The sequence below is a fragment of the Pinus tabuliformis genome, chromosome 7 (assembly GCF_031772625.1).
Source record: "Pinus tabuliformis cultivar Carrire ecotype Pingquan chromosome 7, CPIR1, whole genome shotgun sequence".
In the NCBI taxonomy this organism is placed as follows: domain Eukaryota; kingdom Viridiplantae; phylum Streptophyta; class Pinopsida; order Pinales; family Pinaceae; genus Pinus; species Pinus tabuliformis.
Genome location: NC_142293.1, coordinates 847651138 through 847675682, shown reverse-complemented (window position 1 = coordinate 847675682; position 24545 = coordinate 847651138). Strand labels below are relative to the sequence as shown.

At 41.4% G+C, this 24545-nt stretch overlaps 1 protein-coding gene across 6 annotated transcripts in view; it reads right to left on the bottom strand.

Annotated features, from left to right (window-relative positions):
* The window catches only part of LOC149250282 (uncharacterized), a 311236-nt gene that overhangs the window by 86260 nt on the left and 200431 nt on the right, over nt 1-24545 (bottom strand). For all 6 annotated transcript variants that reach the window (XR_016266820.1, XM_089459000.1, XM_089459001.1 and 3 more), the window contains 3 exons: nt 8656-8724; nt 8440-8556; nt 8195-8263 (listed from right to left, as the gene is read on the bottom strand). Coding sequence is in view for 5 of the 6 variants with exons in the window: in XM_089459000.1 (XP_089315126.1) it covers nt 8195-8263; nt 8440-8556; nt 8656-8724 (255 nt within the window). In the remaining variant the exon portion in view is untranslated. The remainder of the gene's footprint in view (nt 1-8194; nt 8264-8439; nt 8557-8655; nt 8725-24545) is intronic.

Sequence of the window (24545 nt, the reverse complement as noted above, 5' to 3'; positions counted from 1 at the left end):
ATCCAACATTTCATCGATAGAAGGGATTGGAAACTTGTTTTTAATTGTTATTTTGTTTAGTCCTCGATAATCGAGCATAATCTAAATGATCCATATTCCTTTCAAACTAATACAACTGGAGTAGCATACAAACTTCTACTTTTTGTGATAATGCCACATTTTAAAAGATCCTGGACTAATCTTTCAATTTCGGTTTTTTGATGATGTGGGTATCGATATGGTTTGATGTTGATGGGGTTTGATCCTGATTTAACTTCGATTGTATGCTCAATTTCTCTTTTAAGAGGCAACTTCATTGGAAGATCTTGGAAAACTTTTTCGTGCTTTTGAATTAGCTCTTGGACTTTCGATGCTTCTTCATTGACCAGATTCGAAGTTAACATTTCTAATTGATGACACTATATTAATAAGTTGGTTCTCCCTTCCGAATCATTTTCATCATCTAGGATGATGATACAATTTGATTCTCAGGGGGCTAGAACCCATATAACTTGTATTTTTGCCCTTCCCATTTAAATTTTATAAATTGCTTCTGATGGTTGGCAGAGTAAGTGCCTAGGGTTTGAAGCCATTGGATACCTAGGACCACATCCACTCCTCCTAATGGTACAGTGTAGAACGGAGATTCTAGATTATAGTCTTGAATATGTAATTTGACTTTATGGCATTTCCCTACTTTTTCAATTTTCTTACCATTTGCTACCATAACCTTCATGTTAGGCATGGGAAATGTGAAAATGTTGAGTCTTTTCGCCATAGTTGAATCGAAAAGGTTGTGGGTGCTACCGGCATTGATTAGAACCATTACGTTGTTCTTCTTGATATGTCCTTTTAACTTAATGTCTGGGGCTACAATATACCTGTCATGGCCGATAATGACACTTGCGGAATATTTTCGTTATCTAGTTTTGGAGAATCTTCGATTTCTTCTACGTCTGATTCTTCACTGTTGAATCGTTAGTTGCTTCACATTTATACAGGTTCTTGGTTTCTTTTCCTTTAGCACATCTATGTTTAGGGTCCCATTTTTCGCCACAACGTTTGCACTTTTCCTCTTTCATTCTTTGTATTTCCAAGTTAGTTTTTTCTCCTTCACGAAGATGTGGTGGAACATATTTGGTGTCATCCATGTTCGCAACTTGGGAAAATATTTGTCTCGAATATACTCCTTCAATTTTTGGCCACTACATCTTTCCGTGCTTCTTTTCAGCAACTTTTTCCTTTTGTCTTACTACTTCTATAGAATTGATGTCATGAAGCTCAAGCTCAACCTGGATATGGGGTTTAAGTCCCATGACGTATGACTGAATGAGACGAGTTTCTGATAATCCAAGTACTCGTGTAGCTAAAGTTTCCCATTCTCGAGTGTATTCGTCTATTGGAATTTCTAAGTTTAACTGTTAGAAACCCTTCATGTACTTTGCTTATTTATTTCTGCCTACTTGTTCTAATTAATTAACAAGTTATTTACCATGTAAATACTGAAAATAAATACAAGTACATGCTCAACACATTACAGATCATCAACTAAAGGAAACAAAACAAGCACACAAGTGACACCGTTGTTTTTGGACCAATGTCCCCAGAAAAATCCAATGCGGGAAAACCAGTGTAGCTATCTGAGGGTTTTATTATTATGCAGTTTCTGAATACAATTTGGGTGCCAAAACTGGCTCACCAAACAGAGAATAATCTCGGCAGTAGTACCTCTCAGTCGGAGATAGATGTTCCGGCTGAAACCCCGAATAAACACTCCGACAACTCCTAGCTCCAATCTTCCCATGAAAACCCCAGCGTCAGCCTCTAGAGGCATTGTGTCAGCCCTTAGAGCCTCTGCGTCACCCACGTTGGCTCTCTAAGGCACTGCACAGCTCCTGGCTGCCTCTGCATGAGCCCTTGCTGGCTCTGCGTGAACCTCTGGCTAGCTCTGCATCCCTCTCTCTCGGCTTCTGCGCTAATCCTCCTGGTACAATCTCTGCCTCTTTGCTTTTGTATTCACTGTCCCTCAACTGCAACTCTGATCACTCTTTCGACTTCCTCAGCAAACCCTGCCCCAGAAAATCAAAATCTTGATCAACTCTATGTGTTCTCCAAGTGACCCTCAAGCCTCCTCTTATAATTTTCTCATTGACAATTCAATGGCCAAGATTAAGTCCCTAATCAACGACTAAGATTAAATCTGGCTTGATCCATGACTTTTGGACCATTCTAACTCAGTTTTATATTAATTCACATTAATATTTCATTTTCCCTAAGTTTAGACTTAGGGACTCCAATAAAAATATTAATTATTTTAATATCTCTCAAACAGTTTAGATTCTGTCCAAACCATTTCTGGGTATTGGAGATCTCATGTGCTTTAGCCTCTCCACCAATTTTCGTGGCTAGAGCACATCCGATGCTACCCCAAATCAACACTCCCTCTTAGTGAGGATTGTGCTCTAGTAATACTCCTCACTGAGCATCACTCTGATCATCCAGCATTAGTCCCTATGTTGATGCTAGGCCTGCTGCCCAACATCCTTTGCACTGTTGCATCATATACTGCTACCCATGGCCTTGCCACTGCCACTGCTGCATCTGTACGGCAGCTCCCTCTGCATTCATGCTGCCCATGGCCCTGCCACTGCCACTGCTACATCTGCACTGCAACCCTTCTCATCATGTTGCATCATGTTGCCTATAGCATTGCCACTACTAACTGTTGCACTACAACTCAGTTACTAAGAAGTAAGTAACTGATCTCCCAACTCTGACATCTCCGTCAGGCTAGAAACACTCTCGCTGCTGAAGCTCCCTCTGTCACTAACAAGTTCTCCCTCTCTGACCTTTGCGTTGTTGCATCAACATTGTGCATCTCGCACTGCTATCTCATGATGTCCTGGGACAACTGCACTGTCGCTCCATCCGCATCTGTCTCTACCAACATCCGCCAACACTGCTACTCCTCTTCGGGGCTCCCGTAGCCAGGTATAATCCGAGAGGTTGGGTACCTTAAGGATCTTGCCCCTCATCGCATGTAGTCCATCTGTCTACAGCTCAATGTCTCCCCACTTCCGCTCAAGTGGCGTGTGAGCACTCATGGCACAATCATCATCTATCCCCACTTCCCTCTCCACCCTTGCTGGCGCTGCCTTGGTCTCGGAAGCCTCTCCTTTGCTCTTCTTCCTTGGACACTGGCTCGCATAGTGACCTAGTTCCCCATAGTTGAAGCATTTGACCTTGGAGAGGTCCTTCTTCCGTTTCTCCTACTTTCCCTCAGATGTGAGGGCATCATCCTCCTCTTCCTCCTTCTTGATTCTGATCCCCTTGCCGCTACTTCCCGCCTTGCTTAGCCTTCTGATCTCTTCTTGGCGAAGAGCCGCCCACATTTCCTCCCAATTTGGAAGGGTCGCCCTACCCAGTATGCTTTGGACAAACACCTCCCAGTCTTCTGAGACTGCGTTTAGGGTTGTTCTCACCATCAATTCTTGATCTGGCGTGGCCCCTATGGAAGTCAGTTGATCTCGGATCTCCTTCAATCGACCGAGGAAGATGTCGTTATGTTCCCCAATCTGCATCTAGTATGACCGCAGCTAATTTTCTAGTAGCATCTTCCTCTGCACGGAAGTATGCTGATACAACTTCTTTAGGGCCTCCCACATCTCATTTGTCGTATTCTTCTCGGCAATGTGTGGTACTACATGGTCCTTGACCCCGTCAAGGATGATGCTCTTGGCCCTCGCCATTGCATCCTCGTACTTATCATTATCAGTCGGGTCAACTGGGACCGCTATTGTCCTCAAGGCGAAGTGCTTGACACGGTTCCTGTCTAGAACAGATAAGATTCTGGCCTTCCAGACTACGAAGTTTGAGGCTCCATCCAGTCTATCCTGGTCTCTTACCCCGTTCATTGCCATCTCGCTGCTCCTCTACTTCCCTTCTGGAAGTTCTCGGTGTGACTCCCTCTGAGCCTCCATTTCCCTCCTGGACTGCCAATGTCAGGATGCCCCCACTCCAATCCTTAGTGCAGTTGCACCACTGATCCGTATTTCTTGGCTAGAAATCCTTGGTAGCAACTCCCTCCTCCTTGGTCTTTCCCTGTTAGGTACTGTTTTGATTACAGTGCCCCACCAACTTCACTCTGCAACTTACCCACAGCCTCCTAAGCCCCAGCAAATTGATGGTTAGAGATTCTAGGCTTTGCGCAATCCTGACACCAGCAAAATCTGCACCTCCTAGCCACGGGCATCAATCCTTCCTGACTGGGAAAGATGACCGGGCACTGCGTAGGTCGAGTCTACTCCCCTCTGCCACTGCGTCGATCCTCTTCCCGGCTCAAACTTGATGATGCAGGCACTACATCACCCCTTCCTTGCTGCTTCTTTGTTAGGGACAGCTTCTGTCACTCGGGACAGTTGTTTTCTGTTGTTGCTGCTCTGCTCGGCTGATGTCCTCAGTTCTCCTGTGATCTGCAACCACGCTCTAATACCATGTTGGAATTTCTAAGTTTAACTATTAGAAACCCTTCATGTACTTTTCTAATTTATTTCTGCCTACTTGTTCTAATTAATTAACAAGTTATTTACCATGTAAATACTGAAAATAAATACAAGTACATGCTCAACACATTACAAATCATCAACTCAAGGAAACAAAACAAGCACACAAGTGACACCGTTGTTTTTGGACCAATGTTCCGGGAAAAACCCAATGCGGGAAAATCGGTGCAACTATCTGAGGGTTTTATTATGTAGTTTCTGAATACGATCTAGGTGCCAAAACCGGCTCACCCAATAGAAAATAATCTCGGCAGTAGTACCTCTCAGTCGAAGACAGATGTTCTGGCTGAAACCCAGGTAAACACTCCGATAGCTCCCAGCTCCAATCTGTCCCACGAAAACCCCAACGTCAGCCTCTAGAGGCACAACGTTAGCCCTTAGAGCCTCTACGTCACCCACGTTGGCTCTCTGAGGCACTGCGCAGCTCCTGGTTGCCTCTGCATGAGCCCTGGCTGGCTCTGCGTGAACCTCTCGCTGACTCTGCGTCCCTCGCTCCCGGCTTTTGCGCTGATCCTCCTGGTACTATCTCTACCTCTCTGCTTTTGTATTCACTGCCCCTCAACTGCAACTTTGATCACTCTTTCGACTTCCTCAGCAAACGCTGCCCCAGAAAATTGAAATCTTGATCAACTCGATGTGTTCTCCAAGTGACCCTCAAGCCTCCTCTTATACTTTTCTCATTGACAATTCAACGGTCGAGATTAAGTACCTAATCAACAACTAAGATTAGATCTGGCTTGATCCATGACTTTTGGACCATTTAACTCAACTTTATATTAATTCACATTAATATTTTATTTTCCCTAAGTTTAGACTTGAGACTCCATTAAAAATATTTATTATTTTAATATCTCTCAAACTGTTTAGAATTTGTCCAAACCATTTCTGGGTATTGGAGATCTCACGTGCTTTAGCCTCTCCACCAATTTTCGTGGCTAGAGCACATCTGATGCTACCCCAAATCAACATCGTCCACATCTCCTTTTTGTTGCAGTCTGGTGAGTGTCGAGAAGAAACTCTTCTTCCTTGACACCTTGGAACCTTTTAAAGGATGCATTTTTTAATTTCCTCCAACTGATAACAAATGTCGTCCTTTTCCACCACATATACCAATTATATGCTTCGCCTTCCATTTGCATGGATGCGTGCCTGATCTTTTCATCATCATTGTCAATACCGTAAATCTCGAAATATACTTCTGCTTTAATGAGCCATGCAACACTGCACTTTTCGTTACCGTCAAACTTGGAGAGTTCAAGTTTTGCTCTTCATTGATATGTCGCAACTGTTGGAGTAAAGAGAGGGTATTGATTCGCGAACTGCATATTTGAGTATTGATTCCAAAGCTGCATATTTTGAAAATTCGTGTTACTATTTTGTTGATGGGGTATGGACGATACTTCTGAAGACTCGGGTTTCTCATGTGAGTTTGACAAATCCGGAGAATTGAGATGTTGAGTAGCTTCATTATTTTGGGGTATTTGATCGGATGTAATCTTCAACTTGTCACAAATATAGGTCAACATCACCATTGCTTGATTATGATTCAAATCCACCTTACTTGAAAGGATTGCATGATCCCTTTTAAATTTGTTATGGTTCTTCTCGAGCTGACTCTCTATCCTCTTTGTTGAGTCCTGGAGCTCCTTGATTTCATTAGAATGACCGGTAACCTTATTTTCAAGGTCCATCAATTTTTTACTTAAGTCAGCCATTGTGTATGTGGCGATGTATATTTATCTAGCTTAAACCTTTTCCTTAACTTGAAATTATTATTTTTTTTTTTAAATAAATTATAATAATTATAATTAAATTAATTATAATCAATAATTATAATTAGAGACTATTATTATAACTATTATATGCTCACATAATTATATAACCATATATGAATGGACCGTAGGAATGGACATGACCAAACAAGTGGACCAAATGAACGAACGTGACTAAACAAATGGACATGACGTGACTCGTCGCAGTGCTAGAAATGGACCGGGAATCGATGGACAGAACTTGGACGGATTGTCAAAAGGCAACGGAACTGGTGACAGGGTAGCGTCGGATGTGGATGAGGGTTCAATAGGCAGTGGAAATGGGTGGAAGTCAGCGACAATAGTGGAGGCAAGCACGGTCCGGAGACAGCGAAAAAACAGTGGGACACGAGAACAGTGGATGGGATACAACAGGGAGGTAGCGGTCGAGTAACGCATGAGGGGGTACAGAAGGGAGTTGGTGTTGTCGACAGAAGACAGTGCGGGAATACCAAATGGAACAAAAATAGAGATACGCACAGTAAGGAGCGATGGCACAGGAGGAATGGCGTCGGGGTAGCAGAAACCGAACTCTGATACCAAATGGAGTAGAAAACTCTGTTATTCTCTAAGTAAATATATATATTTTATTAATAAATTGAGTGATGATTACAAATGTGGGAGGCCCTGGCTTAAATATTGCCTTGGGTGCCTCTTGGTGAATGGGCATGATCTTTGATCATGCCCTTTGCCTAATAAATTAATAATTAGTAATTACAGACTTTGATTAATTTTTACATAACAAACTTTAATGATCATTATTAATCCAGTGGTTAAATCTCTGTTTTCAAGTGTTCTGCAGTTGATTGGACATTCTGCATGTTTCTTAAATATATATGCATTAAAATATGTAATATATAACATGCACTCCCCAAACACTCCACTCTCAGAAGCCTTCTAAAAATTGCACTTCCTACTCACTCCCAATAGCCTTGACTTTCATTGGCAAGGTCAACAATATAAATTATGTGGTGTTGAAGGTTCTGCTCCCAAGAAAGGTGAATTACAACCAATGAATACAACACAAGAAGCATGTACGACCATACAACAACAGAAGCAAGAACAAAGTGTTACCAAGAAGCTTCATGGTTTTACGATAAACAATCAAGTCAAAAGACTTCAAGGTATGATCAACATTTACAAAGGAACATTGCCAAGACTCAAATGAAGGACAAAGTCAAACCCTAAACCAGACAAAGACAAGGATGATGCTACCAAAGAAACATCTAGAGAGAATTCAATTTATTATGCTTCGAGGACAAGACATTCCTCAAGGGGGTGGCAATGTAACAAACATAAACAATAAATATTATAACAAGAATAAATAATAATAAATAAATAGTAAATAATAATCAGTAGGTTAATAAAAGGTCAAAGGAAGCACCTCTTACCTAAGGACCAGCCAATGCATATAAGCACACCATCATGAGGCTCATTGCAATCATCATTTTTATCATCTATCAATTATACATTAATCAATACATATTCTTATATATTTACATAAATCTTCTGTCTATCATAATAAACAGGAATTCTGTTTACTACATCATGTCAGTTGGAGAATTGGCAAACATTTCAAACACCATCCAAACAACTTCTCTGGACTCTGCATATCTCAACTGCCAACTCATTAAGAGAGTTATTCCAACCATCCTTTCTAACTCCATAATCAAAACATACTAAATTATCTCCAACAACCACCTTCCTAGGGATGAGCAGACAGTGGTATCGTTACTGAAAACTCCTGTTAAAGAAACATTTTAATTTAGAGGATTTCAGGTATTCGAAGTGATCATATTGTGACAAACACCTAACAAGGATCAAGAGATTGCAAACATCTACCTCGGCAGGATTCTTCTTCAAGCATAGGTTAACGAACTCCTTCATAGCGCGAGAAAAATGATCATCGAGCTGTATCACAAGAACAAGATTATTATCTATCATGTCAATCTGCAATAGCATGCCTTAAAAATAATGCTTCTTGTTTGCTTATAGGATAACAGTAAAATAATTGTTCTTGGAGACATGCACACAGATATGCTACATATAAAAAAAGGAGAACAAAATAAGAACAAACATGGAAAAACCTGAGGGGGGTTATTTTTGGGAATCAGAAATAGAACTCTCATTGGATGAAGATCTGCAAAAGGAGGCTCTCCCTTAGCCATCTCGATAGCGGTAATGCCCAATGACCAAATATCTGCCTGTATTATTTAAGCACAAATGTCAAAAACAGTAAAATATGACGAAAATAGAAACCTAACCAACAGATGGGATAACACTGAGTAGCATTACTAGCATACCTTTTCATTATATCCATCTGAGTTCTGAATAACCTCTGGAGCCATCCAAAATGGAGTACCAACAAATGTCTAAAGCAACCACCACACATTCAAATGATGGATTTGGAACACAACAATAAACTGAAGTCAGGACATAAGTTATCGCATTTGATGCAAAGAATTTCAGGGAGTCAAGCTTCAAGGAACTTTAATCAACTTAAAAACAAAGACACAGGTAATTTACAAATCATGAACAAAACATATTTGATGAGATGTCATATTATGAATTTTCATACCATCCTTAGCAGACAATCTCATCAACCCAGCCAAAACAAAAAATCAGAGAGAAAAAATTAACCAAGGTACTATTCTGGTAATTGCAAGATCACAGTACTGTTCTTGTAATGAATCACTTTATGAGAAACTTCCAGCTCTATGACATAATTTATAAGTACCATTAGTCAGTGGAAAGACAAACAACACAATAGTCACAACCCAAAACAAAACAAAGTGGCCCAGCTAGATAGAAAGCAAGATATTCAACTAACTGACATCAGCATTTCACAGTAGTGTCTGCAACAATTTGTTACAGGGTAGGTCCATGCCCCTCCAAGCCTTAACAAATAGAAGCTAAAAAATTATTCAAATTTTGATTCAGTCAACGTTGAAGTAATCCCCTCCCACCAGGATTAAGATTAGATAAGTATAAATAGAAAATAGAAAATAAGCTACCAATTAGAGAAAAGAAAGGGACCATCTAATTAATACCAAGATAAGGATCAACAACTCAAGTGCATACATCAATCATATGGCTTTACTTGAGAAGGAGGCAAAATTAATAGAGTTTCAAGTTACTTTCAACAATTCATGTTAGAGCAGAAAGCAAATCGAATCTCCACAAGGACTGGTGTATCAAGGCAAATAAGCAATACAAGGTAACAACACACACTATTTCCTCCTAACCAAAAGGAGAAATTAAGCAGCCTGTTTAGACTCATCCCCACTTCTTTATGCAAACACCTCCAAAGCTTATTTCGCATAACTGGAAGAAAAGTCTGCCCACATTCGTGCTTCAGATCAGGCACCAAATTTCCAGTGTTAAAACATGACTCGCTAACACTATCATCACAAAAGAAATATGTTGGTAAATTCAACAAACTCCTGGATGCAACTTTTATTGTATCCAACTGAGTTATTTTAATACTTAACAGAACTATATTGTACTTAGAAGATAAGGATTATATGTAGTAATAGATTTTAAATGTACTTCTGACAAAAAATGTTCATGGAATTGTAAAATTGGAGTCCAATCTAGTGTTTATGTGCGTAATGAAGTCCACCTGGAAGATTTACTAGTAGGCCAATCTGATGAGTGAAATTTAATTTCCATTATTTTGGAAACAAAATTGAGCAGAGAGTAGCATTGACAAATGAAGAGAAAAGAATATATATAGGCCAATCTGATGAGTGAAATTTAATTTCCATTCTTTTGGAAACAAAATTGAGGCAGGGAGTAGCACTGACAAATGAAGAGAAAAGATATATATATATATATATATATTCTCTTCATTTGTCAATGCTTAGTAACTAGAAACCCAGCAGAACTCAATCCCATGACCTCTTGGGCGATTATGCTTTGAGCAATCGGGATTTCACTGGACATGCTATGTTATGGACCAAATAAGCATAAAAAGGACCAATTCCGTAACATCACACCTAAATCAAGTCAAGCAGTGAATGAATAAGAAGTCACTTCTTAGGGGCAACCTCCTTTTACAATATATAGGACAGATAGAAAGAAATAATAATAAAGCCAATATAACTAAATAATCAAAGTTATCAGAACCAGAAACATAACCAAAACCAAACAAAGGTCAGACCAGTACAAAACCACAACCAGCTGAGGATCAGAATGGGAATAGAACAAAAACCAGAACAGAACCAGCCTCTGAATGGGTTTACGATCTGGTTTTGTTAAGTTGCTAAGTTGATTTTTCACCTAGGTTTATTGAGTCAATGTCAACTTTGAGTCATGTAACTTTGTTACTTGTCAAGAAATTGACCAGAAAAGTAATGAAATCTTTGTCCTATTTTAGGGATTGAAACTTAATGACTCATCATATCATGGGGCAAATTCTAGCTATGTTTTAGGCCATTCAGACGTCTATGCATATAATTATTTATCATTGTTTTTATCCCAAGTTCTTCATTGAATGCAGTAAACACAACATTTTTGTCATGGGTTAATTCCAGGGAGTGTTCTACGCAAAAGCATAGCTAGTTTTGATATGCTCTTATGGTTGTTGGGAGTAGTAGGTTTATGATGATCACACTTGTATACTATCTCGTACTTTCAAGGCTTGACACTCTAATTGGAAGACAAAGTCTCGGGAAACTTTATGCTAACACATCATGTGACACTTTTCTTAACAAAAAACTCAATTACAAGTCAGCACACATTATGATGTGTCCTTTTTCCTTTTTTCAGAAAATAATTTTTACATTGACAAAAAATATTATGTGCAGAGATAAAATCTTTGTACACAGAAAGCTATAAAATACCAGCCAACATTCTCAATGCTACAAGGGATGAGAAAAGATCTGAAAGAGCAAGTATATTAGCATTCTTAGCATCCCCAATTAGCAAAAATCCCTTTAAGAAGTAATCAAGTGCATACCCTTCTCATAAAATTCTAAGAAGGGAGAGAACAAAGCTATCTCAAGTTCCAAAAATGCATTTACATCCCATTCTCCATATTGAATGCATAGTGGATGCCCAAACGCAATGCCAAAGGCCAATGAAAACAAGGAGCACCAAATGCCTGGATTCCCCTAGCAAGGAAACTCTGTTGGAATGTCCCCTTGCTACAATTGATGCAAATTTAAAAATTTCACCTCAACCTTGAGGTTTCCCTGATCTATTTGCTGTGAGCTTTCAACCTTAAGGCTGAATTTGAAATACAAATTAGAGTAGCATATACTTCACTACTTTTCAACCAAATACAGATGACAGCCTAAGAAAATAAAAACTGAACAAGCAGACATTAATAACACAAATTTCTTGCCCATAGGGTACACTTCCCAAGCATATAAACAAATCTGAAAATACTTATTACAGCCATAAATCTGCCACCTTAGCTTCTATATGTTTGTTAAATCAGTTAAAAAGATCTGCTCAATGTTATGTTGAACCAGCATGCATAACTAGCACTAGAAATACTAATCTACATGAGAATAAAAGCTTAAAATCAGACCTTCAAGTACACAAAGTTTGCAAAGCAAGAAACTGTTCATGTGTGTGTGTGTGTGTGTGTGTGTGTGTGTGTGTGTGTGTGTGTGTGAAATTACTTTTGGAAGAAAATGTCATTGATGTCAAAGGATGAATGATCGTCATTGATGTCATCCCTAGAAGAAGCCATGCTCTTGTTAAGGCAAATAAATGTGATGGGCAGTGAATTTGTTAGCAACATCATCATCATTTAATTGTGCTCATCATGCCATTTCCAACAGTAGGTTGCACGCCATGTAGGTCTTCTTGGTTACAAAGATATTCATGTTTGAATTGTGCTGCCCCAAATTTGAATGGGTTTGACCCCATAAAATGCATGATAAAACAAGCTTAATAACTCATTCATGGAATCTTAAAAAGATTGAAAATTCATGGTCTAAGGAGAAGTCTTTGCTACAGCCACAGGTGGCTTTGACTTAAACTTAAATTGAATATTTTTATTATGAAAAACCTCAAGTCAGCTCCATCAAAAAGGGTAATTTTTAAGCATTCTACTAAGGTTTTGTGGGCAGGTCAGCCCAGCAATTAAAGCCCTTCTAATCTCCTATAAGTAAGTCAACCCGTGAGACTTTCAAAGAACAGATTCAAGCATCGATCTATACACAAAATTCCTCTGAATCTGAGCAGGCCGAGATCAGAATGAAGCATCTGCTGCAGGCCAAAGATTGGACAATTTCTAAGATGATTTCATGGGCATTGCTTGGTTAAAAGACGTATCTGCTACACGCTGAAAATGAACATTCTCTGAGGTGATTTTGTGGGTGTTTCTTAGGTTAAAACAGAATATCTTGTTGGTAAAACAGTGTTAGAGAACTCAAATTGAAGGCCAAACTCCCTGTGACTATGTTCTGTGTTTAAAATCTGAAATTGGAGTTCAAAGTCTGAAGACCGATGAACATGGGTTCAACTGTAGTAGACCGATAGATAGGCTGAAGGTTGACTGTAATAATGACCAAGAATAAGGGCAGATCTGAAGTGTCGTTGACCCATTAACTGTGCATGAGCATTGACTGTGATGTCCCCTCTAATTAATTTCAACCAGCAGCTACACCAGTTTTGCAATTTTGGCTAAGTCGTGGCAATTTTGATGTTTTGGAGTGCTTAACTTAGGGGAAGTGGGTCAAGAGGACCCCACTTAATTAAATTGGCTAAAGAGGGTCCCAACATAGGAGAAAAAGGGAAATCAAAGTTGTAGTGGATAGTGGGGACCACCACAAAAGAGGAATACGCAACCCTTGAGCAAAATCACACATTTGGAGGGAGAAAGACCAAGGTGGGGTTGATGCATGGGGCCCACATGGAGAAGGGGGAGCTCAAGGATAAGTAGTGAGAGATGCATCATTTTGGAGGCTTTTGAACCTTTGCTAATCAAACCTGACTAGCACGCTTGAGTTGTTGAGCCAAGTCTGCAAGTGTTGTTCAACACACGAGATTCTCAGGCAGGATTCTCACTGTACCTTCAGTGGACTTCGAGTGCCAGCCCAAAGACGAAGATCTACACCATTTGGGAGCTGTTCCGGACTTGGCATCGGTGCATTTCATGGGATTTACTTAGCAGTTTGGACGCAGGACAGGAATATGCACTACCTAGGAGAGTGGATTGTCGAGCAGAAAACTTGCTGAGTTTTCCAGGAGAACCTTGGACCATTTTCTGCTGGAGATTTGTAGTGTTGGGCAGGCACATTTCTGTCGGGATTTTTCTGTAGCAGTGACACCATTTCAGGGACTGCGTGGGCCTGCACAAAGGGAGTTTCTGGGCCACACATGGGAGCTGAGGGGGAGAGACAATTGGGCTGAACTGAGTTGGAGATTTGGTGGGACATCCGGAGAGGAGTTTTGCCAGCATTTTCCCTCATTTTGGAGGCACTGAACAAGGGTATTTCCAGGTGAGCCAAATTACCCAACACTTGGAGGAATACGTGCAAATTGGGGGTAATTTCGGGGGTCAAAACTAGGTCAAACCCTTTCTGGGTTTTGGTGCGTTATCTGAGAGGAGACCGGTGTTGATTTCCCGGAACTTTCTGAGCACTAGAGGAGGACCAAATAGCAGATCTACATCAGCCAGCAGTGTAGTTTTCCAGGGCCAGCGCAGAGCTTAGAGGGGAATTGACTCATCCGGGTCATTGTCTTCTTCACCTAGGGCTTGTTTAGCTTGCCTTTGACAAGCCCAGGTGCACTCACTCCATACTTTTGTTGTACCTCCACTGATTTATCAGCTTGGCTTAGTTTTTGGATGAATTTCTGGGTGTTTACTTATATGTGTAAATTTTTGTGTGCATGTGTTATTATGGCTCTATATCACTGTTAATTTTCACTTAGGAATATTACAGTGGTATCAGAGCTCATAGTCTTGGCTCAGCCTGTGGGAGAAACCTTCAGTCTATGACACCAGAGGATAGGCAGAATATCACGTACAAGAGGCAGAGGTACAGAAGCAAGGAAAGACAGCTACAGATTACCCCTAATCCACAAACCCTTGAGCTGGAGGTTGAGGAGCCAGATATGGGGGACAATCAGAATGACAAAGTGAGTAAAGAGGAGGAATTTGCCCAAAGCCTCTTGAAGGCTATCCACGACTTGTCTAAGGGTATTGATGAGTTGAGGCAGTAGAACAATAGTAACAACAAGGGCAAGGGTATTCAGGGAGACATCCATTTGGGTGAGGGTTCAAGTACCTCGCACCACTAGGCAGCAAACCCACCCAACGCACCTCATGTCTCTAGCACACCACCTAGGCCGACTATCCCCACATTTTTAGCATCGAGTGCTAGAGGGCTGCAGGGACAGGAGGACATTCCCATGGGAGACTACCTTTTGGATTACCAGTCCTATGGGGTTGATTTCAGAGAGGCCATTACCTTCAAAGACTTTTGCCAACTTAAGGGAAACAATAGGAGCAAGGGGCAGAGTGGAGGAGGCTACATGCATGGCACTGATTTGCAGCGCATAGTGGGGAGGTTATTCCTTCCAACTTTTGATGGCTTGCCTAAGAGCTCAGCTAGGGCGTGGGTTGAGAAGTTGGATGTCTATTTCCAACTTAACCAGATGACAGAGGTGGAGGCAATCAAGATTTCCACTCTACACTTGGAGGGAGAGGCCCATGATTGGTGGTTCCATGGGTTGACCACTATGGGGCATGCAGGAGTTACAGCCTATGAGGATTTCACACGGAGGGCATTGAAACGCTTTAAGAGGAGTGACTCGGAGGAGCACTTTGGAGAGAAAACCGGTAGTGCAAAGACATATATCTCTGAGTTTCTGAGGATATCCGTGATGGTGTCGAATTTATCGGAGGTCGGGAGAGTCCTTTTGTTTTTGGAAAGGTTAGCAAAGCCACTGAGGGGCTTGGTGAGGTCCAACAGGCCCACCACTTTGCAAGATGCAGTAGGCAGAGCCCGATATTTGCAAGATGCTCTTCCTGAGACCAGAGCACAGATACCCACCAAACCGATATTCCAATAGAGGGTAAGAGACACTAGACCCCCACCACAGTGAGATATTCAAGGGTGTGAGCAATTGGATGATGAAGCCATGAGGGATCTTCGTAGGAGGAAGTTGTGCTTCACTTGCCAGGAGCCATGGGCACGAGGGCACCGATGTACCAAGGGCAACGCACACTTCATAGAGGTATTTTCTAACAGTGAGTCTAAGGATGATGCAGAGCAGGAGATAGGTGTTCGTGATGATAAGCCACATGTGATAGGAGGAGGAGGAGGATCGTCACCCCCACCAAGAGGAGCACTCTTCTTGCCTATAGCAGGGGTTATTGCTTCACTTCGAGGAGGGTCAAAGTACCTTACCTTGAGGATCAGGGGCACAGTGTAGGGGCAGCGTGTTTCGGTGCTGGTAGACAGTGGGGCCACCCACAATTTCGTAGATGCCTAGATGGTGGAGAGGAGGGGCATACGCACAGAGTCCTTTGAGGGATTCTCGGTCTTGGTGCCAAGAGACCGTACCATGCAGTGTACCAGATATGTTCCTGGGATGACAGTGGTGATGGGGAACTATTCTATGATGGACCATTTCTTTGTGGTTGATGTTCCAGACACCAACGTGGTGCTTGGTGTGCAGTGGTTGTATTCTCTTGGGCGCGTAACCACTGACTGGCAAAAATTGGAGATGGAGTTCACAGGACCCCATGGGAAGATGGTTTTTTTGAGAGGCATGCACTCACATCCCCCATAGACAGTATTAGCACATAGGATGGAGGCAGACTTGGGGCATGGGGATATAGAACAGGTCGTGGAGCTCAAGATATCTGATGCAGGGGGCAAGCCCCAACCACCACACCCGTACATCCAAGCCATTCTAGACAGGTACCCAGTAATGTATGGAGACATTCCACCAGGACGACCACTTGATAGGGTGTTTGAGCACACTATTGAACTAGAGCCAGAGGTGCAAGCAATTATCACGACCACATAAAGACATCCCAAGGCCTATCGAGATGAGATTGAGCGGGCTATTCATGAGTTGTTGGCATTGGGGCACATCAGGCCCAGCCCTAGTCCTTTCGCTTCATCGGTTGTCTTGGTGAAGAAGAAGGATGGCACGCTTAGGATTTGCATTGACTATAAAGCCCTTAACAAGAAGGCGTCGAAGAACCGATACCCCATCCCCCGCATAGATGAGCTTATGGATGAGCTTAGAGGAACCAAGTACTTCTCTAAAATAGATTTGTGTTCGGAGTACCATCTGATTCGGGTGAGGGATCAGGATATCCCAAAGACAACGTTCAGGTGTCGCTATGGCCATTTCAAGTTCTTGGTTATGCCCTTTGGGCTGACCAACACTCCTGCTACCTTCCAGTCTTGCATGAACCATGTGTTCCACAAGCAACTACGCAGATTTGTACTGGTGTTCTTTGACGATATATTGATCTATAGCAGGATGTGGGAGGAGCACCTGCAGCATCTTGAGGAGGTGCTTCGTATTTTGGAGGGACAGCAATTCTATGCGAAGTTGTCCAAGTGTGAGTTTGGGCTGACTGAGATGCTCTACTTGGGGCATATCATTGGAGAGGATGGAGTGTGGGTGCATGAGGAGAAGATTAGAGCCATCCGAGACTGGCCAGTTCCTCGGAATGTGACCGAGCTGAGGGGATTTGTGGGCATTTGCACATATTACAGGAAGTTCGTAAAGGATTTCTCACAGTTGGTTGCACCCTTCACATATCTGACCAAGAAGGGGGCATTTGCATGGTCTGACAAGGCATAGGTAGCATTCGAGCACCTCAAGGAGGTGATGAGTTGTTGCCCGGTGTTGGCTCTACCTAATTTTACACAATCGTTCACATTGGAGTGTGATGCATTACGTGAGGGCATTGGCATTGTACTGTCACAGGGAAGCCACCCTATAGCTTTTGAGAGTCGGAATCTCCTTAGTCACGAGAGGTTGTACTCGATCTATGACAAGGAGATGGTGGTCATCATGCATTTATTGGCCAAGTTCCAACAGTACTTGGTGGGTAATAGGTTGAGAGTGAAGACTGATCATAACAGTCTTCGCCACTCTCTAGAGGGATATTTGCGAAACAAGTGGTTGGAGGGATATTTGCAAAACTAAGTGACAGGGCAACAGCGAGCATAAATGAAGTGGTTGCACCTGGGGGAGTATTGCTACAACACTACCTACCATATTTCCATCGGTATGTCCCCTTTCCGTGCTTTGTATGGGTATGATGCTTTATCTTTTGCTGACATTTTTTTGTAGACAGCAAGGACCCAAAGGCCAAGGATTGGATTCAAGAGAGCCAAGACATCCTCAAGGCTCTCAAGGACAACCTACAAACCAATGTGGAAAAAGTCGAAGTCGGGATTAATTCGGCAAGGGTCCAAAAGTTGAAAAACTCGTTAAAGTTGGGAGTTTTTTGAAAAAGTCGGCAAAGTTTAAAAAAAAAACACAAAATTATTCTATTTTTTTTTATTTTTTTTAACATCTCTAGTCGAAGTCATAGTTTAGAGGTGTTTTCAGTGTTTTACTACAATGTCATTCTTTACATGTGAATTCGATCACTAAAAGCATGTTACACTCTTGCAATCTGCATTCTAAGTGCATTTTATCACCAATGTTTTTCAACATTATCCACAAAAAATATGATTATAACAGTGTTGATTCTTGGGAATGTTCTTCAGCTATTTACACTTCCTTGCTTGCTAGTCTGGATACTCCTCCTCTTGCTCTTATGTCTCACAATCATGCTCGTCGAGGTAGGTATGCACTTCTTTTTCATAGTCTTCTCAGTTTCTTATAGCAACCTTCTGACAGCTTAGCCTCTGGCTGATGTCTCTTCTCTATATTTTTTTGCACATCTCATATAGATCCCTATTGTTTTGCAGACATAACATCTAGCAAGAGCAAACCAATAATAGTCGTATATGTTTCAACATTCAACAGAATATAGCAACTAAGCAATTAATTTTCTCAGTAACACCAACCAACTATAATGCTCGAAATTAAGATTCAACAACAAAACAAATTGCACAGCACAACGTTATCATCAAATTTCTAGGGCTATGTTTGAAAGATTCCACACTCTGCCTTAAAGATTAAACAGCAGAAAATTATATCATTTTCACCTTTGCGGCCTCTTTATCCACGACCTAGGAGGGAGGCCGACTTTTTGGGTCGACAAACGATTAAATCGCGATTTTTTCCTTTCTGAAAAAGTCGCCAAAAAGTCGAGGGATTAAATCGTTTAGTTTAAAAAATTGCATTTTTAGGATTAAATCGCGATTTTTTGCAGACTTTTTCCACGCTGCTACAAACTACCCAAAATCAGCAGAAAATAAATGCAGACAGGCACAGCGTCGAGAGGCACTTTGAGGTGGGGGACTTAGTCTTTTTGCGCCTCCAACCGTATAGACAGTCCATGCTGAAGCAGAAGGGGGCCGAAAAGTTACAACCGCGTTTTTATGGGCCCTACAAGGTGATCAAGCGAATTGGAGAGGTGACATATGAGCTGGAGCTTTCGCCTAGAAGCAAAGTGCACAATGTCTTTCACATTTCATACCTCATGAATGTATTGGGACAACATGTGACAGCAACAACAGAGCTACCCCCACTAGATGATGATCGTCACTTGGTTAGTGAACCCAAGGCTATTTTGGAGACCAGGGAAAAGAAATTACAGAGTAGGACTATCAGAGAGTATTTGGTGTGATGGAGGAATTTACCGGATGAGGTTGCCACATGGGAGGGGGAGCATATTTGCAACACCTTGCATTACAGTTGCTTGGGGACAAGCAACATTTGGGAGGGAAGGATTGTGATGTCCCCTCCAATTAATTTCACCCAGCAGCGACACCAGTTTTGCAATTTTGGCCCAAGTCAAGGCAATTTTGATGTTTTGGAGTGCTTAACTTGGGGGAAGTGGGTTATGAGGACCCCACTTAATTAAATTGGCTAAGGAGGGTCCCAACATAGGAGAAAAAGGGAAATCAAAGTTGTAGTGGATGGTGGGGACCACCCCAAAAGAGGAATACACACCCCTTGAGCAAACTCGCACTTTTGGAGGGAGAAAGACCAAGGTGGGATCGATGCATGGGGCCCACATGGAGAAGGGGGAGCTCAAGGATAAGTAGGGAGAGATGCATCATTTTGGGGGCTTTTGAACCTTTGCTAATCGAACCTAACTAGCACGCTTGAGTTGTTGAGCCAAGTCTACAAGTGTTGTTCAGCACACAAGATTCTCAGGCAAGATTCTCACCCTACCTTCAATGGACTTCGAGTGCCAACCCAAGGAGGAAGATCTACACCATTTGGGAGTTGTTCCGGAGAGAGTGGGTTATGGAGTTTTTCGGGAGAGCATTGAACCATTTTCTGCTGGAGATTTGTAGAATTGGGCAGGCACATTCCTGTGGGGATTTTGTTGTAGCAGTGACACCATTTCAGGGACTTTGTGGGCCTGCGCAGAGGAAGTTTTTGGGCCACATGTGGGAGCTGAGGGGAAGATACAATTGGGCTTAACTAAGTTGGAGATTTGGTGGGACATTTGGAGAGGGTTTTTACAACATTTTTCGTCATTTTGGAGGCACTAAACAGGGATATTTCCAGGTGGACCGAATTACCCAACACATGGAGGAATACATGGAAATTGGGGGTAATTTCGGGGGTCAGAACTAAGCCAAACCCTTTCTGGGTTTTGGTGGGTTATTTGAGAGGAGACCAGGGTTAATTTCCTAGAATTTTCTGAGCACTAGAGGAGGGCCAAATAGCAGATCTACATCAACCAGTAGTGTAGTTTTCCAGGGTTAGCACAGAGCTTAGAGGGGAATTGACTTCCCATCATCCAAGCCATTGTCTTCTTCACCTGGGACTTGTTTAGCTTGCCTTTGGCAAGCCCAAGTGCACTCACTCCATACTTTTGTTGTACCCCCACTAATTTATAATAAAATGACTTAGCTTGGCTCAGTTTTTGGATGAATTTCTGGGTGTTTACTTATATGTGTAAAAATTTTGTGTGCATGTGATATTATGGTTTTTATCACTATTAATTTTCCCCTAGGAATATTACATTGACAGATTTGAAGACTGGATTAAGAACAGATTCTAAGAGATTTTGAAGACAGAGTTAAGGGCAGATTTGAAGATAGTTTTGGACAAGATTGTTGAAGCTTGTGTTCCAAGGGGTTGTAACCTCCTTCCTATTGGTGCAGGAGAACCCAAGGGAGTTGGCGCTCCCTATTAGTTGCAGCTGACAAAATCCCAGGGGGTTGTAGCCTCGCTCGAGTCGGTGCTGATAAATATTGGAGATTGTTGTCTCCTCTTGTACATGTATGAAATCATAGTTTTATCAATATATTCTCATTATTGAGTTTCCATGTATATTTGATGTTCTCTTATTGATGATTGACTCAATGCTGGTTTGTTGACAAATGCATAATATATATATATGGTTTATGGAATGCTATTAAACCAAAACGTTTTTAAAAGAGTTCAATATTGATTCACACCCCTCTCAGTATTGGTGATATTTCCAACTATTACAAGTACATCCTCATAGCTCAATACAAGTTGGTACAAGTCACACTCCCCAAAACCTACCTATGGCATTCACCGTAAATAGTAAACAATATACACCAACTCACCCCTAGCTAGGAATCTCCCCCAACCAAAGCTTGTTGTTCCACCCAAACTTCTCAACAAGCAATTATACATACTGAAAAGTCCTCTTTCACGCCTACACTTGCATCAAAATTTCCAAATCCAAAGAGAAACAAAACAGACTCCCTCCATCTTCTCCACATCAAGTACTTCAAGTGGTAATAAGTTTTCCAAATGCCACAAAACCCCAATGTTCTTCGCTCACAAGAACTACGAGAACAAGTGCTCCTTTTACTCCTCTATGATTTCCCCCAAATCCTAGCTTTCTTTTTCTCAGAGAAAACCATAACCCTATACCCTATCCTTCTTGAATCAACTCAAAAACCCTAGAGATCAAGACAAAGAGAGTGAATTACAATGACGAAGAAGTACAATTAAAGATACAGGTTTGTTCTAGATCTCACATCTCTAAGACACATATGTGACCACCATGAATGAGTGAAAAGGCTTTCTCCTCCCTTTATTTATATGAAAGGTGAGGGAGGCCAACAATAGTAAAGTAAACCGAGTCCACAAGAAGCAACCTAACTGAACACTAGATAGATCCACATGTGAAATGCTCCAACTCTAAATGACACATGTCAAACTCCAAGGTATGCACATCCACCAGGCAAGAGTCCCAAGGTGACTACTCCACAAGAAGTGTCCAAGACTCCTTCAAAGGCCTCCATTGATCCAATCCCCCTCCTAGGAATCTAAGCCATGTGTACATCCGAGTCCACCACACCTTCATGATCACTCCACCAAAGCATTCTCAAATCAAGTTCAAGCATCCATGCAAGATCCCAAGTGTCCTAATGCTACTTAGGGCTCAACACCCTCTTCCTAGACCCCTTATGCTACTCCCCCAAATGGATCGTCCTCCCAAACAAGCAACCAAACTCCATGTGCATGCCTCATAGAGAATGTGACCAAACCATATAGGTCTCCAACCTCCTAAAAGAGTGCACCAAAGAAGCATCAAATCAAGGCATAGCAATCCATCAAAGTAACCCAAAAGCTAACAAATTCTACAATGTTTATGACCTTAAAAATGATTGTAGAGACCATACCACTAACAACTTTTAGCTATCTTTCTATCCCAAAAAACATGCTTAATAATATCATCTTTGCTTGTGCATTTTGTTTATTTGCAAGAACAAGTGCAACCAATAACACAAACTTATTTGTCTTATGAATTTGATTGCATTGAGGAAATAAGATGCATATTGTTGGACTTGATAGTTTCTTATTATCTAACTATATTATTTGTCTAAGCAAGGAACTATATAACAAGAATAGATGATCATTCTAAGATACTATTATTGTGGTATGATTAGATCCAATTGCCACAATCTCAAGGGCTAACTCAAACCATAAATTATGATTGAGCATTTACTCTCTTAATGACAAGGCATGGCATCCACAAAGTCTATAGCAGCAAGCCTGCCTTGCATTTAAAAGGCACTAGGATATCTTTGGGATGTAGGCATCTTTCCCCACCTCCTCACTGATTTGAGATCGCACGCAAGGGTCCTATCGATATATTGATTGGTCACCCTAGTGAATGGAAGCACTATGAAAAAGGTGAGGATTCATCCAAGTGGAGATTGCTCAAGATGATGGTTATAGAATCTAGGTACGGAATCCAAGGGCCTCCCTTATGCAGAAGGCCAAGCATCTCCAGTTGAGATATAAAAAAAAACTAGGGAGGGCCCATGCCTTCCTAAATAGATAATGGAATTATCCTTCAATCTCTTAATACGTGGGACAATAGAATATGAAATTTGTAGTTTCCCCTATTGATTAATTTCCCATGAAAGGACAAAGTAGCCTATCCAACCCCATAGGCTATAGTCATCGATAAAGGGGAAAACCTAATTATCCAATGTTTGAGGCAACATTAGGCAAGTTTTGGGGTAGTTGGGGAAAAAAATTCAAATTGGGGATTGCACTTGCAACCCCTCACATTTGAGGAACCCCATGACGAAATCTATAAATAAAGGAGAGTTGGAATCACATTTCCATCATCGATATGGATTGAATCTCTATTTTCTTGAGCTAATGCTCTAAGGGTTTTAAGACCCCTTCTTGATTAGTTTTAGTGGAGGTGATCACACCCTAGCTAATCCCATCTAGTTTCGGTGGGGCTAATCCCACCCTACCTAAACACTCTCTTTTCTTGTTTTGACATAGCATAGAAGGTTGAGCATCTCTGGTTTGGTTTGGAGGACTATCTAATTATGAATTTGTCTAAGAAGGATCTGCATTAGGGCACCCAAAGCCCTAAGTTTGTTACCAGGACCTTTCCTTAGAAATATGCTAGGAAAATTCGTGCCTCTCCTTACTCTTCCACAGACCTGCATTTTTGAGCAGCGAAGGGTAATAAGAGACATCTCTACAGCCTGGTTAGAACAGTGAATCTGGGCCAACAGCCAAGTCTTCTTGGGTTGCGGTCACCTATTCAAATAGTCACCAAACCGTACTACAGTAGTAGTTCATCGTCAAGGGCAACGTTAGGGCTTTTGCGCATTGTATCAAGGTTTCTTGCGGCCATCTTGAATCCACCAGTGCTTAGACAAGTTCTCTGAGGTATCTACGCAAGGGAATCCTACGGCAGTTTATTAAGGCATGACAACCCAACCCAGAATCTTCCTACGGCTGATCAAGGACACTTCTACAGTTCCTGGTCATGGTGTTGTGCAGTACGAGTTTGGACAACAACTATACAGTGATCTCCAGCGAACAAGGAGAACTATAAGGACAATTAGGGTTTTCAATTGGTAAAATACCAATAGTATTAAGGCTTGGACTCATATACTAGAAGTTTCAAAACAACATAGTAGGTAGTAAATTAGTACATTAACGCTTGAATTAGATAGTACAACATAGTACAATTGAATACCAGTTTATTAAGTTATTGTAGTGGTGAATCATTGATCGACAACATTCATTGGGCAAACAGCCCTAGTTTATTGTGATCTAGTTGAAGAATCATTTTGTTGTGGAGATCTTTATATTCATGCATAGAATGATACCTATTGTTGTATCAATGTGCATTATTGTTACACATTTTTTTCTGATTGATTTGGGAAAACCCTAGTCAAGGTAGAACCCTAAGAACAAAATTTTCTTAGGTCATTACAAAATTATCCTTTGCCTTAGCCTCTTGAGGATAACAAAACTAACAGATCATATTCAAACAATCAAGTTGTTGCTTTTCCTCCACCCTATTTAAACCCACTTTAAACTAGACCAAGGGAACGTGAAGACCATGCATCTACTAACAGATCATATTCAAACAATCAAGTTGTTGCTTGTCCTCCACCCTATTTAAACCCACTTTAAACTAGACCAAGGGAACGTGAAGACCATGCATCTAATAGCGACACATATATAGATGTCACACAATGAGGTCGTCCCTCAACTCCATGAAGTTCTCTACATAGAGGGCCATCTTTAGTAGTAAGTTTGTAACACAATTGATGGATACCAGTCCTAACTCATAGTTGAGTCAACAAAACTTCGAACACAATGA